The sequence below is a fragment of the Peromyscus maniculatus genome, chromosome 22 (assembly GCF_049852395.1).
Source record: "Peromyscus maniculatus bairdii isolate BWxNUB_F1_BW_parent chromosome 22, HU_Pman_BW_mat_3.1, whole genome shotgun sequence".
Classification (NCBI taxonomy): Eukaryota; Metazoa; Chordata; class Mammalia; order Rodentia; family Cricetidae; genus Peromyscus; species Peromyscus maniculatus.
In genome coordinates this window covers 40,690,952-40,706,444 of record NC_134873.1, presented here as the reverse complement: position 1 = coordinate 40,706,444, position 15,493 = coordinate 40,690,952, and the positions used below count along the sequence as shown (strand labels likewise).

The 15,493-nt window shown below is 45.5% G+C and overlaps 1 protein-coding gene across 1 annotated transcript in view; it reads left to right on the top strand.

The window, feature by feature from the left end:
* Alk (ALK receptor tyrosine kinase) overlaps positions 1-15,493 on the top strand; it is a 716,172-nt gene that overhangs the window by 204,322 nt on the left and 496,357 nt on the right. Inside the window, exon 2 of the mRNA XM_006990698.4 lies at positions 4,983-5,099. Within this exon, the coding sequence (XP_006990760.1) occupies positions 4,983-5,099 (117 nt within the window). The remainder of the gene's footprint in view (positions 1-4,982; positions 5,100-15,493) is intronic.

The following is a 15,493-nucleotide window of genomic DNA, read 5'->3' as shown; positions in this document are numbered from 1 at the left end:
TGGCACAGTACAATGTTTAGCTACAGAATTTCCCTGGCAAGGGCTGGCAGGACACGGAGACTTCTTCCTGTTCAATCTGGAACATCGGGCAAAGAAGAATGAGTGGTACCTACCACCACCAGTGGAGGAAGTATCCAAGGACTACGTGGCTAACTGTGATGTGAGAAGTCTAAGAAGTAGGGAGGTGTCGCTTGGGTCAAACATTGCACAGAGGGTCTGCAAGATCGAGATTGGGGTTGGCAGTGACCTTGACTGGAAGAAGCAACACCATCTTGCTTTTAACCATATTTTAGGGAAGGTGGAAGGAAGCATGTAGAGACAAACTTCTGAAGAGATTTTTAGCTGAAGAGTTGTGATGTCGGTGGCTGGGGAAGAGTGTGGAGGTCAAGGGAATTGTTTTGTTTCCTAAAGATGGTTCATGCTTTCTGTGGTCAAGATCAGCTTGGTACTCTGTAATGGGGGATCAACCACTGATGCAGGAGCCAGGGGCATCCAGTGCAGCCGAAGACTTCTCGAGGATGAGGTTAGCACCTCCCAGAAGGGGCTGATACTGCTGAAGAGGATCAACAGTGGATCCTTTGAACAGGAGTGATGGCCATCCACCCAGGTTCTGATTCCTGCTCATGAGTACATATGCTTCTGCTTCCTCAGTGAGCTACAAAACAGGGCTGATGAGAGGAGAGGGGCCTCTGAAAAGCCGAAGTTGGAAATAGCTATGCTAGAATGATGTGGGTTGGCCAGGGACTATAGTGGAGTTTCTGAGCAGGCCTGGGCATTCCTGGTGGTGCATTTAAAGTGAGATTTATCAGCTTCATTGTGTATTCCTCTCCCCTCCTCAGTACCTCATGCAGCTGCTTCAAAACATTGGTGAAGGAGCAAGAGACAGACTCGTTAAGCTAGCGGGCACAGGAAAAATATAAAGGGATGGACCCTGGGTCTCAGCTGAGGACAGCATGGGGGTGGAGCAAAGGAAAAAGAGAGCAGTGTTGAGAGCTTGGGGTCTTGACTCTGTCTCAGTTCCCTGCAGAGCCTAACGAGGGTTCAGGAAATCATTCGAGGAGGGAAAAACTCTTACAGTATCCGATCAATAATCCCTCAGTCCAGGTGTGTTTCTTTCCATTTGTCTCCTTAGGCCATCCGGGGCTCACTGGGGCATCTGAAGGCTCGTCTCCTGTCCACCCTCCTCCCTCTTTCCCTTTTCACTCTTCCTCCCCTGGAGTCCAAGACTCTCCTTGTTTTAGCCAGTAGCTATATTCCCATCTTCCCAGCTAGACCAAATAGAGTCATTCCTGTTTCTGATTACACTTCTGTTTCTCGGGATTTCGCTGTGTCCCACCTGTAACCTTAACTGCCAATTGTTCTGGGCTGCCTGTTCCGGGAAACAGCAACCTTGCCTTTGTTTCAGAAGTTATTGTAACCAGCTTGCAACCCTGCCTTTGTTCCCAAAGGTTATGACTACCTTCTTATGCTACTTCTGTAACATCCCGGCAAGTTGCTTGCCAAATCCCCCATTTGAAAACCCCCTGCTTCTGAGCGATAAAAACCCATATCTTGCCCATGTCCAGTGCTGACCTCTTGAATCCTGCCTTAGGGGAAGGCAGCCTGGGTACCCATATTTTAAAAAGCTTGCTGTAGTCAGTGTTTTGCTTTAATTAATCTGGCCATGATGATTTGGGTCGGTGGTCTTTCTCTTTACATTTTTGGGATTAACATCCCCTCCCTTCTCTTAATTCAATGGCTTGCTTCTCATGGCATAGTTTTTCTTTATGCTGAGCTCACGTCCCACCTTGAGTCTCATAGATGGGAAGGGGAAGGAACTCTGAAGGAAGCTTGCAGCCCCTTTACCCTGTTCAATGAGGGTTCTTTAATCTATGTATTCTAAAGTGATCCATATTCTATGAACTATGATTAGCATTTGCTCCTGTCCCAGTGCCTCCAGTTTTCGAAAGCAACTTCATTTGTGTAGGCTCTGTTCTCCTTGGTATTCACATTCTCCGGCACAGGGTGGGTGGGGAACGTCCATCTGTCTGCTCTCTCATTAGCTATTCCCCCAGCTTCACCTGGCTGATCACTGTGCTCACCTCCGCTAGGGAACTTCTAGAGGCACTTGTGAGCGCACAGTTCTGGGAGTTCCTATAAAGGCAGTATAAAACATCCAGCTTTCTCTCCAATACCCAACTCTGAGGATGCCAAACAATTTGTTGGCATTCTTGGTGGACTCTAACAATGAGTAATGTGCTATCATAGAGACAAGCTACAGCAATCTCCATGTCTCCTTGGTGGGTCATGACTCAGCCCCCAGAGACTTTCCTTTTGAATGCTCTCAGATACATTTTTTTTTAAAACCTGAATATATTACCTGGACCTCTTCCAGGTAGAAAGTCATCTGCCATTCTGTGCCCACTCAAAGAGTCATAAGTGCTTCCTGAAGTCTACCCCATCCTCTGGATCCTTCTCATCCAGGAAAAAGTAAATACCATTCCCAAACAGAAAGGGTATGAAAGATGACATCATCAGCAAACATTGCTGAGGCTTGTCTGGTCTTGGTGTTCCTTCAAGAAGGCTTCACATTTGAGCTAGGCTGATGACTCAGTGTAGAGTTGCCCACTCTGTTCACACTCAATCACTGCAGGGGCTTGGTTCTCATTGTCTTCCTGGGCCCTTCACACTGTGGCCATGCTTGGTAGTAACCTCTGACTTTGAACATTACTTAAGGGGCCCTGGCAGGCATGGTAGAGAGCCAGTGTCCACTTTGCAAAGATTTGTCAGGGACCCCTGTGGAGTGGTGGTACAAGTTTGGGCATTAGCATCAGGCCAACCTGGTCAGCTGACTCTTTGATGTCCCGCCTACTGTCTCTGTCTTTAGTAAAGGTATCTCATCTCATGAAGCATCGGTTTCCTCAGCTTCAGACTGAGGAGAGCAATAATACCAAACCATGGGTTATTGTAAGAAGTAAATGAAATCGTATACTTAAAATATTCAGTGTAGTACCAAAGCTACATCTGCTTAATTTATATTGCTACCTTTAATTCTATTTTTTTTTTGTGTGTGTGTGTGTGTGTGTGTGTGTGTGTGTGTGTGTGTGTGTGTGTGCCGCCTATCCTGGCTCCAGGTTTGTAATCTTCCCACCTCAGTGTCCCAAGTGCTGGCATTACAGAGTATGCTCTCACTTACAGCCATATTATTGATTTGTAAACCATCTAGCCCTACCTAAGAGAACCCATGCAGCCTTGAGTTCTCTTGACTGAGTCTTACAGTCTCTCTCTAAAGCAGCATGGATGAGATAGCTTCTCCCTAGAGCTCACTTGCATAACTCCTGTGGCCCTACCATGTTCTTCCTCTGAGCCATTCTGTAGACATGCTGCAGGAAGAGGTCACTCCAAATTCACTTCTAATTCCTATAGACCAGATGCAAGAGGAAAGCAAAGATCTCTTTTCTGGGCACCCAAAAGTTCGTGCTTCTATTTCAGCTCTGTGAGAGATTGTTTTTTTTTTCTTAGAGGGTACCAGTTAAGAGTTGGAGAGTGTCTGTCCCTGTTGTCAGCTTTACCCAAGTGCCTAGAGGAAGATCGGAGGATGTAGCAACAGAGGGCAGTGATGGGCACCCAGGCTGGAGATTTTCAAAATGTGTGACATGGGGTCAGTTTGGACAGGAAGGGAGAGGAGGGGGACTCTGCATTGAAACCATCGCACATGGTCAGCACTCTATGGATGGAGCAATCTTCCCAACCTGCCATTTGCTCCTGTTGCCTTGGTTTGGAGACAGTCTGCAGTCCTCAATTGCTGCTGCTTCAAAAGGTGTCTAAGAGGCTGCAAGGCAGAAGCTGGGGGAGGGCTTTGGCTACCCCTCCTGTGACTGACTCCGCAGGCCTGACCGTTACAGCTGGCTGGAGTGGCAGGTCGGGTACCCCAGGGCAGAGCCTGGCTTGTACTCTCGTCTGGATTCCCTCACTTGGCCCTTTCATCCCCAGTTGTTACACCTTAAAAAAAAATGGAGAGGATGATTTTTAGCTGGAAAAGTGTCTGCGCTGTGACTGTCATGTAACAGGACTAGAGGATGAGCAGGGTTTCGTACCATGAAAACTGCAAAAGAAGCCCCAGCTCCCGTTTTCCCTCCTCCCCTCCCCCAGCCTCGCCGCACATCTATCCACCAAACAACTAATTTTCAGACCCTTCCTTCTTTAACAGGAAAAAGCTCTGCCCGCCATAAAACATTAGCAAATAGTGATGGATTCGGGGATTTTCAGGGAAGAACGGTGTGTGAGCATGTAGAGTGTGCTCATTTGCTTTGTAGATAGATTGTAATGACTTTTCACCACAAAACCCACTTGAGGTTCTGTTAAATAAAGAACTAATGCCACTTTGCTCTTTTCTCTCAACCCTTTTTTCGCTCATGCAAATCCGAAACATTCGTCCTCTGTGGCTCCCTGGCCTCTTGGATGTGGGAAACCCATAACGCAGCTTTTTTTTTTTTTATCCCTCCCTGAAAATAACATAATTGTCAAGTACTCGTAACTCTGAGTGCAATTTCAACCCTCTCATTGATAAGGCAATAACCCAAGCAAACAACATCGGATGAAGTTACAAGCCTGAGTGTGGGGATGGAGGCATTATTTGAATGAGATGAATCGGAGTTCTCTATAAAGTTGCACAAATTCTTACCAGCAGAATAGACTTTGGATAGAGCTATTAGACGGAGCCATTAAGCTGCCTGGCTTCCAGTTCATCTTGCAGAGAGCCTTGGCTTGGACTTGCTCACAGTGTTCAGACTTCTCAGATATGGCTCCCCTTGATAGAAAATGTACCTCACTGTCCTGAGGTCAACTCTGTCTATTTGTGCCTCAGTCGTCTTTTGCTGATCTTTCTACTAAGTACCATGAGAACCTATTGTGGACTTTCTTTTGGACTGATGTGGAATGACAGCTATGAGACCCATCCTAAGCACAAGGGTCAGTATTCTCTCCTTTGTCTTTGTGCCCAGGTCACAGTTCCCTGAAGTCACCCTCGGGAATGCCTTCTCCTCCTGATAACTTTGTATGGAATCTGACCTGGACAATGAAAGACTCCTTCCCTTTCCTGTCCCACCGCAGCCGATACGGTAAGTGTATTTTTGACAGTTATCTGTGATGCACCATCACTGTCTTGTAATTAAGGAAGCTCTGAGATTCCACTTGTGATCACCAGTGATCCAGGAGTCCCTTAATCCCCTATAGCAAAACACATATCACTGTACCCTCTGTCCTAAAAGAGTGCTCAAGAATACCACCATACCATTCCAGCTAAGATGTTTATGTTGCACTGTGAGTCCTGGAGGAAGCCAGTGGCTTTCTGGCCCACATAGTCCATCCTCCAAGCCTTCCTGGTACATGGAATCCTGGTATCCCTTTACCGTTCCTTCGATGTGACATTTATTTGTATTTGGTTGTAGCTTTCTGCATTTAGTGTTCTTACCTTTAGCATCTCTGTACACCACAATCTCCTAAGAAGGGATTGTTATTAGGAAGGGCACAGGTCTTCCAGGGCCTCTTCAGTGACTCCATTGTATTCGGCTAACTTCTGTTCTCAGACAAGTTATCTGACATCATCTCTGTTCACCTGATGGCACAACAGCCTCAGAGATCAAGAGAACTGGTCCAATCCAGTGTTGGCCGAGAAACTCATCTTAGCGGTATCCCATAGAGTGGCCCGCTCGCCACAAAGCTGGTATTCTTTGCCCGTAGTCTTTTTCCCCCCCCCCGCAAGAGGCCACCAACTCCACCTGTGACCCTGCTTTCCTGTGAACCCCCAGGAAGTTGTGTTGACTCGTTCTCAGTGCTCAGCCTAAAAATTCACAGTGGCAAGGGGCTCTGCCGTTGGAACATCAGGGCTCGAGGAGAGTTGGGACTTTTCTGGGGAGCACCTTCATTTCTTCAGCTCTTTTGGTGTAAGCTCCTCAAGGACAGGTAACATGCCGTGTTTACTCCCCCGTTTTATTCCTGCCCTGGAAGGTACTGCTAAAGGCTTATGTATGATGAATGAATGAAGAAGGCTTCCCGATATAGAATTCTCTCATCAAACCTAATTCAATTAAGTATTCATGAACCCAGTGCAGCGCTGAGTTCTAGATGCCCTTCTGGGCATATTTACCTATCCCTGCTCCTTAGTCTCTGCCCTTGGGCCTAACCTATTTAAAGTACACCTAACAGAGATGTTCCACTCACTGTAGAAAAGCTCCCTTCGGAAGCCTGCCATCCCTCATCTGTTACACAGTTACTCTTGGCTTGTATTAATGGCACCCTTTCATTTCAAGTTGAAGGAAAGGAATGCATAAAAACCCCTTGGGCAGTTTAGGATTCTCCTTTGAGCTGAGATGGTGCTTGCCATTCCTTAGTATCCCAAGAGGGAGGGAAGGCTCAGTGGTTCTTTAGGAGGTTCTGCAGAAGAGTTGCTTCTTGATTTTACTTAAACCAGACACACGAATGCCATCTTACGATAAGAAGTATCTATAAATAATTGAAAGCTGGTCTTTTGTGTGGTTGATGTTTCGTCACCAGATATTTACTAGAACTGGTCTTCAGGTAACACTTGGAGTTCTCAGTGTCATTCACTGTCTCTGTAGGACAACTTTTTTTATAAAGTTTAGAATGTCTAAAAGTCAGCTCCCGAGTATCATAGACAGCAACTATTGGTTCCCTGTGGAGGCCACTGAGGGAGGTTGCAGGTCCAAGGGGGAAAGCCATGGGAGTTTACGAGGACCCAATTACCTACCAATTGTACTTGGTAAACCCATGCCCCCTCTATGAGCCCCTCCTTCCTTATTAGTACATTGGAAGGCTGGGATAACTGGAACAAAAAATAGATCAAGATGTTTCCTAAGATCCCTGTCAAAACATCCTCATGGTCCAGAACCTCATGATTTCCCTTCCTTGTTGAGCAGACTCCAACCATTGGTCAGTTAGTGTCCAAACGCTGGACCAAGGTATCAAAGTCAGCACCATCATTGGCTCATGACAGAAGGATTGGCAGTGCCCTGGTGAACTATAGTAATGCTTCCCGATCCTTTCTATCTTTTTGCCATATTTCATTCTGTGGGACTCATGGAGACTGCGGGATCAACATCATCCCGTGCACTTCCATCTCCACGTTGGTGTGGCTAGACAGATGCTGGAGCTTAGACAAACTCAAAAATCAGAGTTCATAGGCCAGATAAATAATTCTGTAGGCAGCTAATCCCATTGCCAGTGAGCCACATTGAGGATTCACCCTGAGACCTGTCACAGGGAAAGCTAGTGGCAGAATGAGGGCTGGACTTCTATCTCCTCAGGGTGTTTTGGGGGGGCTCAGCCTACATGTCTATGAATCAAAAAGGCCAGAAGGCTCATGGGTGATAAATCCATACCTTTCATCTGCCAGGAAAGACATTTTAAGAAATGTTAACAACTTCATTAATTTTAAGTCCTCAAACATGGGCAGAGAAATTTGACTGGAAAATTGCCGCCTAAAGGGATAGTTCTTCAGACTGGGAGATGTCATGGAGTCTTGGCCAGTGTAGGGTGGAACTTCACATTTGACTTAAGCTACATCCTGGTGGACAGGTGGGGGCAGAGAGAGCAGTATCCACAACCTAGCCATGGGTGACATGATTGACAGAGACAGGCCAGTCCTCTCTCAAGCAAGCTGTCCACCCTGAATGGAGAGTGGCTTTCTTCTTGCTAGTGTTTTATGAGAAGAGACGAGGTAGAAAGAGGCTAATAAGATTTACTCACCCCCAGCCTGTAATTATCTGCTTGAGGAAAAAGTTTGACCTACCTTTTTGAAGGCTCCCAATATTTCTTCTAATTTACGTCGGGGCCTTTTATGTTGTATAAAATATATTCTCTTCAGTGGCATTCAGTATCAGATTCCAGCTCTCTCTGGCTTCTGTCTTGAATGACGATAGCCAGCTAATTTCATCATGGGGAGCTGGGAGCCGCACATTCCTCTCCCAAGGCTTTGAAACAGAGAGGACATATGAAGACAGATTTTCCTCCCTGTATTTCCTTTTATCATTGGCTCTTATGCCTGTGGACGTAGTTATGGGCTTGGCTGAAGGATTAGGCTCTGAGTAGGCACGCAGCAGATACAAAGGTCCCACTGGATGCTTCGGGAATACAGCTGCCGGAGTTGCAAAAGAGAGTTTGATCCCCCTGGGTTCTAGAGGCACAAAGATAGATGGTGTCCTTCCTAACTTCAAATCTCATGTTTGCCCACTCTGGAGATGGGGAATCAGATCAGTGTTCTATTGTATTATCATTGTTATATGCATGCTTGTGTGCACCACTGTGTGTTTGTGTGTGTGCAAGCATACATGTGCGAATGTCAGAGGCCAACCCTGGGTCTCATACTTAGGAACTCTGTCTACCTCTTTTGAAATAGGCTCTCTCATTGGGCTGGAGCTCACCAGTGACTAGACTGGTTGGCCACTGGGTCCCAGGAGCCCCTGTCCCCACCGCCCCAGCCCTGGGATTATAGGTACGAGCCATCATGCTGGCATTTTGCTCAGGTTCTCACACTTGCAGGACAAGCACCCTACTGCCTGAACTAGACCCCTAAGCCTTGGATCAATATTTTAAACAGAATAACTGGAGGTTCTTCCCCAAGTGACCAAGGCAAAGAGTATTTTCATGTGTTTTCTTTTCAAAACTGTGGTACTTTACAAAACCCTCTGCCATGCATTTTTTTTTCATTTAAGTGGCATTATGAAATTGTAGTTATGAAATTGTACTGAGGGGGAATTATTCCATATTCCGTGTTTACAGATATGTCAATGGAAGGTGGAAGGAGTTTATTTATTAGGACTTTTAAGCTACTGAATGGGTGAACAAAAACCTCAGATTCACCCCATGCTGAGAGTTCTGTCACATCACAAAGTTATTTCAGAGATGAACCATAGAGAACATTCACTCTTCCTGCATGGCCTAGCATTGGAGTTGAAGGATCACAACCTTGGCTATCTGTAGAACAAGCATCCGATGTCCTTGAATCAAGACCATTCCTGGCAGGCTGGTCATTTCACCTCCCAAGAAGCATGTGAGTTGGGCCACTTGGCACAGTAAACATTTTTATGTACTTTTCCATTTCAGACTATGATCCTTATTATGGGTTGCATTATGTTACGCCAAAAGATATGTTTAAGTCCAAAGACCCTAGCACCTGTGAATGAGACTTTATTTAGCACAGTATCTTTGCAGCTATAATCGAATTAAAATGATGACACGGGGATTCATGGGGCCCAGATGTGAAATGACTTCTGGGCTTACAAGAAGAGAAACCATAGGCACAGATATGCACCAAACATCTTGTAGTTAAGAATTCAGAGTCTGGGGCCATGCTTTGTATGCTAAGGAACACCAAGGATGCTGGCAGTAATACAAGCTGAAAGAGAGGTGTGGATTGGAGTCTCCTCCAGAGTTCAGAGGCAACATGGCCTTGGCAAATGCTTGATTTCAAGTCTCTTACCCCAGAACCATGGGAGAATAACATTTTCTTATTTTAAGGAGTCCTGTTTGTTGGGCTTTGTTATGACATCCCTAAGCATGAAGTTCAAAACCAACATCCATTCTCCATCACCCCCAAGTCCGCAACTTTGGCTCTCACAAAATGATATATTACTCCTGACATCTGAGCCTACAGAAGACATTGTTGGGCTTTGAATAAAAGTTCTATTGAAACTTTGTCTTCTCTCGGGACCAGTGGGACCGATCTAATTTAGGGACTGGTGCATTTGGAAAGAAAAATTAGACTTTTTAATTACTTTCCCTGCCACCACCACCACCACCCGACCTGTTAATGTATCAATTTCTTTGATTGAAAAGACTGGGTCAATTAAATCTGTCTCTCAAAAAAAAAAAAATTAACCTAACACAGAATCAAAAGTGGAAAACAAAAATTCCCCAGCTCCCTGTGGGAATTACTTCAGAGCTCTAGCAGGAAGACAGTTTGATCATATTTCTGGAATTACATATTTAATGTGACTGCCCACAATCAGCCATTCCAGCCTTCCAGGAGCCTGGCATCACTGAAAGGCAGCCCCCAGCCTCCCCCGTGAACCGTTGTCATGGCTGAAAGCTTCCTTAGCTTCTCTTCTGCCCTGTCCGGGAGATCTTTTTGTGTTCCTTTCTCAGCCCCATTCCACTGAGCTGAGAAATCAAGTTATTTCCTAGCTCATACATCTGTATTCTTATCTGCAAGATGGCAAGGAAAACGCCTCTGGATGCATTCACCAAAATCTCCGAGTCCCAGAGGGAACAATAATGCCAGCAGTCATACAAGACCCAAGAACATGGACCATCTGTCACCTCAAGGCCATGACCTGCTGGGAGCCAACGGAATCAACCCACAAAAATTCAATAGGAAGCAGCTGGCTTAGAAGAAGTATGTTTAAAGTGCTCCTGTTAGTCATATGCCTTTAAAAATGAGGATGCATAAAGCCAGTGAATAAATATGAATGAACATTTTATGTAAAGGCGCATTGAGCAAAGGAGAAGCAAAGAGGAAAAAATGTCTGAATCAAAGAGAAGAGAATGATTGACCAACTAGCATACATATGAGAAAAGCAGGTCCTGAGAAACCCACTGAAAATACTTGTCACAGACAGAGAAGAAAAGAGATGGGAGAAAGGGAGGAAGAGGGGGGTGAATCTCCATGACTAACTGATTTCTTATTGTCACATATTCCTTATCCTGCTAGCATGAAACAGCTGTCACCCCTGGACATGTTAGCCCCCTAATACTCATTCTGATTGTGACCTTTCTCTTGATTATTGTTGCATCTTCACATGCCTAGACCACCCCCCACCCCCGCCCCTCTTACCATGCTTTCAGTAACACAGGGAATGAATATGAGCATTCATTATTGAGCACCCACTGTGTACCGGGTTGTGTTCTCAACGTCACTGATTGAATGAGTTGAATGAGATCCTTTCTCTTCCTTCAAGGGACTCTGGAGAAAGTGGTAGCCCTGTCTGTTCTATGATCAGTGCAGCTGTGGGGGGCATGTTCACACCACCCTGGGACACAAAGGCAGGGGATCCAGTTCCTTAGAGGACTCAGAGAGGTAGACATCGTAGAGATGGGCACAACTAAACTCAAGGCCTTGGACTCTAGGAACATTGAAGAGAGCAGTGATGAGGGCATTCTGGGTAAGGAGAACACAGACATATGCAAGACCAGGTTCAGCTTTGTGATGCAGAGTGAAGATGAACTGGGAGGGGGCAGCAGGGACAAGGCCAGAGAAATAGTTGCTTCTGAATGTGCTCAGGGTTTAGACCTGAGCCCTGTGAAAGCACAGCTTCAGAGGGCGTGGTGGTTTAAATAAGAATGGTCCCCATAGACTCTTGTTTGAATATGTAGTCACTCACCAGGGAGTGGCACTATTTGATAGGATTAGAAAGATTAAGAGGTGTGGCCTTCTTGGGAAGTGTGTCACTGAGGGTGGGCTTTGAATTTCAAAAGTCCATGCCAGGGCCAGTGTCTCTCTGCATGGGATGGGGTCATGATACAGCTACTGTTCCAGCACCTGCCTGCATGCCACCATGGTCCCCACCATGATGATAATGAACTAACCCTCTGAAACTATAAGCAAGCCTCAATTGAATACTTTCCTTTATAAAAGCTGCCTTTGCCATGGTATCTCTTCACAACAATAGAATGTAACCAAGACAGAGGGACATCCAGGGAGATGCTGGTCATGACAAAGAGCCTCTTTCTGGAGCATCCACTCGAGTGACTGAGTGGATGGAGATACCATTAACTCAAAAGAGAAGAGGAGAAACATTTAGCAAGAAGAGGGGGTAACCAAGGCATCAAGAGAGAGGGTGCAGGTGGCAAGATCCATGTTGGACAAGTGACATTTGAAATAACCTCCAGACATCTAGGAGGAAATGGACAGTGGAGAGGGTTGTTTTAAAAATGATAAGCAGTGCTGGTTACTGTCGGGAAAGGTCATGAGGCATGCATCACGACAAAACCCAGTATCAGAGCTTTATTAGGAGGGGGGGGATGACAAAAGAACCAGGTCTGGAGAAGAAGCATGTGCAGAGAGCAGAGAGGGGATGGGGAGGAGAGAACAGAGAGGAGGAGTCTGTGTCTGGCTTTTTAAGGATTCCTGTGCACATGCTCAGGTAGGATTACGGAGCTACACCACACATGCACTGATTGCGTGACTGTGCTGCATGCAGTATACAATCACACAGCACCCTAATGATGCAAGTCAAAAGTCGTAAGGCCCCTTGCTTAGCTGCTGAACTGTGCATGTGCAGTCATGCAGCTGGACTGGCAACAGAATCTGAACAGAGTTGGGAAGTCTTTTCCCACCTCTTCTCCAGCGGTAAGAATTACATTCAGCAGCTGTGAGTGAGGTGCAGAGTTTTGTTTTGACAGCTTTGGGACACCTGAGCTATTGTATACAGAATATTTTTAACCAACCTAGAAAGGTAAGTGCCCAAAGCATATGCAGAAAAATGACTGATAGACGTGAGAGGCAGCCCTCTTAAAATGAAATGTTTTGTCAGGAACGACCTCAGATGCAAAACCACACATCAGAAGAGACCTCTCCTGTGTAGGACTTTAGCCAGACCATTTAGAAAGATGATGAGAATAATTCCATCTGTGAGAAATTCATAGGGATTGTGAGGTATCAGGGCCCACAGCTGTCTGATCAAATAGCTTCATCTTTTAGGCCCAGGGTTGCCTGTATTATCTGCAGGACAGTGGTGAAGTGGAGATTGAAACCTAGGCAGCCTCTTGGCAAATCCTGTACTTGACCTCTCTATGGTAGAGGGATGGTTATGGCTATCACGTGGAATTCCTCATACATCAGCCCCAATTATTGCTTTACCTATCTCATTATCTGGACATCATGGGTGTCTGTCAGCCCAGCAAAGTTGTGTTGCCCCAAGAATTGCTTCAGTGTACAACAGTGACCTCCTTGTAGAGATGAACTTCTTGCCAGGCTTAGTGTAGGTGCCTCGTGGCCACCTAGTGCTGTAGAATATTATTTTAAGATGTGTTACATTTGCTTATGCTGTGGAATATTTGTTTAATGATGCAAAGATGTGTTGCATTCTTTTATGTTGCATTTGTTTAGCTCTGTGAAGCTGTGTTACAGTACCTGTCTAAAACACCTGATTGGTCTAATAAAGAGCTGAATGGCCAATAGGAAGGCAGGAGAAAGGATAGGCGGGGCTGGCAGGCAGAAAGAATAAATAGAAGGAGAAAAAACAAGAAAGGAACAAGAAAGGGAGAAGGACATTAGGGGCTAGTCATGCAGCTATACAACCAGCAACTGAGAAAGAAAGAAAAGTTATACAGAGATAGAGAAAGTTAAATGCCCAGAGGCAAAAGACAGATGAGATAATTTAAGGAAAGCTGGCTAGAAATAAGTCAAGCTAAGACCTGGCATTTATAAGTAAGAATAAGCCTCTGTGTGGTTTATGTGGGAGCTGGGTGGTGGGCCCTGCAAAGAGCCAAAGAAGTATAAAAACAACCAACAGCAACCTAGGGAATATCAAAATCTAGATTGCCTAGATTCTGGGGGTCACTGCACTGGCAGTTAGCTTGAGAGTCACGGGCTTTTGCTGTACCATGTGCCCCATTTAACCTCTTCCATGATCACTGCACTGGTGGTCTCCCAGCACCTGCCCAAAGACAAAACACAGAGCAATAAGGAAAAGGAAGTCACCTTGGATCTCGGCTCCCATTCTTGTGAGTTTTCTTACTTTCAGTCACAGCCCTACTTTCTTTGTTTCTGTCCTCTACCCCCACTCCCAACTCCCGGATGAAGAGCCATAAGTGACCAAATGTCTTTGGCAGAGAGAGAGAGAGAGAGAGAATCAGATGAGATCCTGCATAAGTCCCAATCCTAAGACGTCTGCCCTGGACAGATGCACATATGAGGAAAGCCAAATGGACCCGATAGGTTATATATACATGTTTACACACACACACACACACGCACGCACGCACGCACGCACGCACGCACGCACGCACACATGTATATACTTCTAACAGTAAAAATCAAAAAATTTGGGAGGAGTGAGAGGAGAGGGGGAGAAAGGGGTGATGTAGATGCAGTGCTCATGCATAAAATGCTCAAAAATATAAAATAAATTAAAAAGTGTCAAAGGTCATGATTCTTAGGGACAGTATCCTTGTGACGATTGTCAGGAAAGATCAGAGTGTACTCAGAGCACAGGTGTTTCATTACTGCTTTCTGAACTCCAGCAAAAGCAGTGTCTTATGTTTTGGTGCCATTCATAAATGTATGCCCAAAGCTTTGTGCTTAAAACTTGTGAATGTCTAGTTTTCCCTCTCATAGCCTGAAAGCATGCTTTATCTTTAATTATGATACCATCAAATGTAATATGGTTTCAAAACTCACAAAATCATACTATCGGGCAATGTTAGTTCCAAGTCCAGTGCAAATCTTTTTCTATCCTTTGTTCTCTGCACCTTCCTTTTCTCTCTGTTGAAATCTTATCAATCTTCAAGATGCTATGCACATATTGCCTGGCTTCTTTGTGTGTCTCCTGGCTGCACTAAGTCTGCATACTTTAAGAGTTAGATAAGGGCAAACCCATCTCATCAGCTGGGCTGCAAGTGTATGACATGTAGGGTACATGCTAGGGCAGCCTGGTATTCATCTGTTTCAATACTGTCATCAACTGGGAACCCTCAGGCTTTCTTGTAACACTCAGCAGATTCTGCCTCTCCGGATACACAGTAGTACGTGAGAGAAGTGTGTGGCATCCTCTCAGGTCCTCCTTGTCCACCAGCCTCCTCCTGTTGCCATGGATGCCACATGGCTCAGAGCTTTTCTCTTGGGTTCTCCTCTCAGTCACAAGGATCCAGTTAGAGAGCTGTCGTATTGACTGGTGGCACAGGCTGCTAAGGTTTCCTCGTGTCCTCTGAACTCCTGTTTATTCTGTCTGGGACCTCCCACTTTACTGACATCTACACTCCGAGAGCAAGAGCATGCATAAATGTCACTGACCTGGAAGACCAACAGGAACTCAAGCCTCAGCCCTCTTACTTTTCTAGACTGAAGTCCCTATCCCCTTGGCCAAGCCACCTGATAGATGCCTCAGTTTTCCCTTTATAAAATGAGGCTGGATTTGTTAATTTCAGAATACCTGTAATTTTTAATTACTGACATTATTTTTTTCCCCTGAGATGAAGAAAAGAGTCTCATTTTTTTTTTCTGTCTACAGATTGTGTAGATGGAAACATTGTGATGATGGCAGATGAGAGAAATGAGAATTAAGCTTTCTCTACTGTCTACCACGGCCCCTTGAGCTCATGCTCACACACCTCCCCCTCCGAGGCTGTGTTTATGTAATTGATTGATTAAAAGAGACTTGGCCCATCTTCCCTGCAGCTTGACTGTGAGCAAAACAGATGTCTTGAGTTGAGTGATTGGCTCCCAGATGCATCCCAGGACACAGGACTATGGGAAGGGAGTGAATGATTTCCAGTT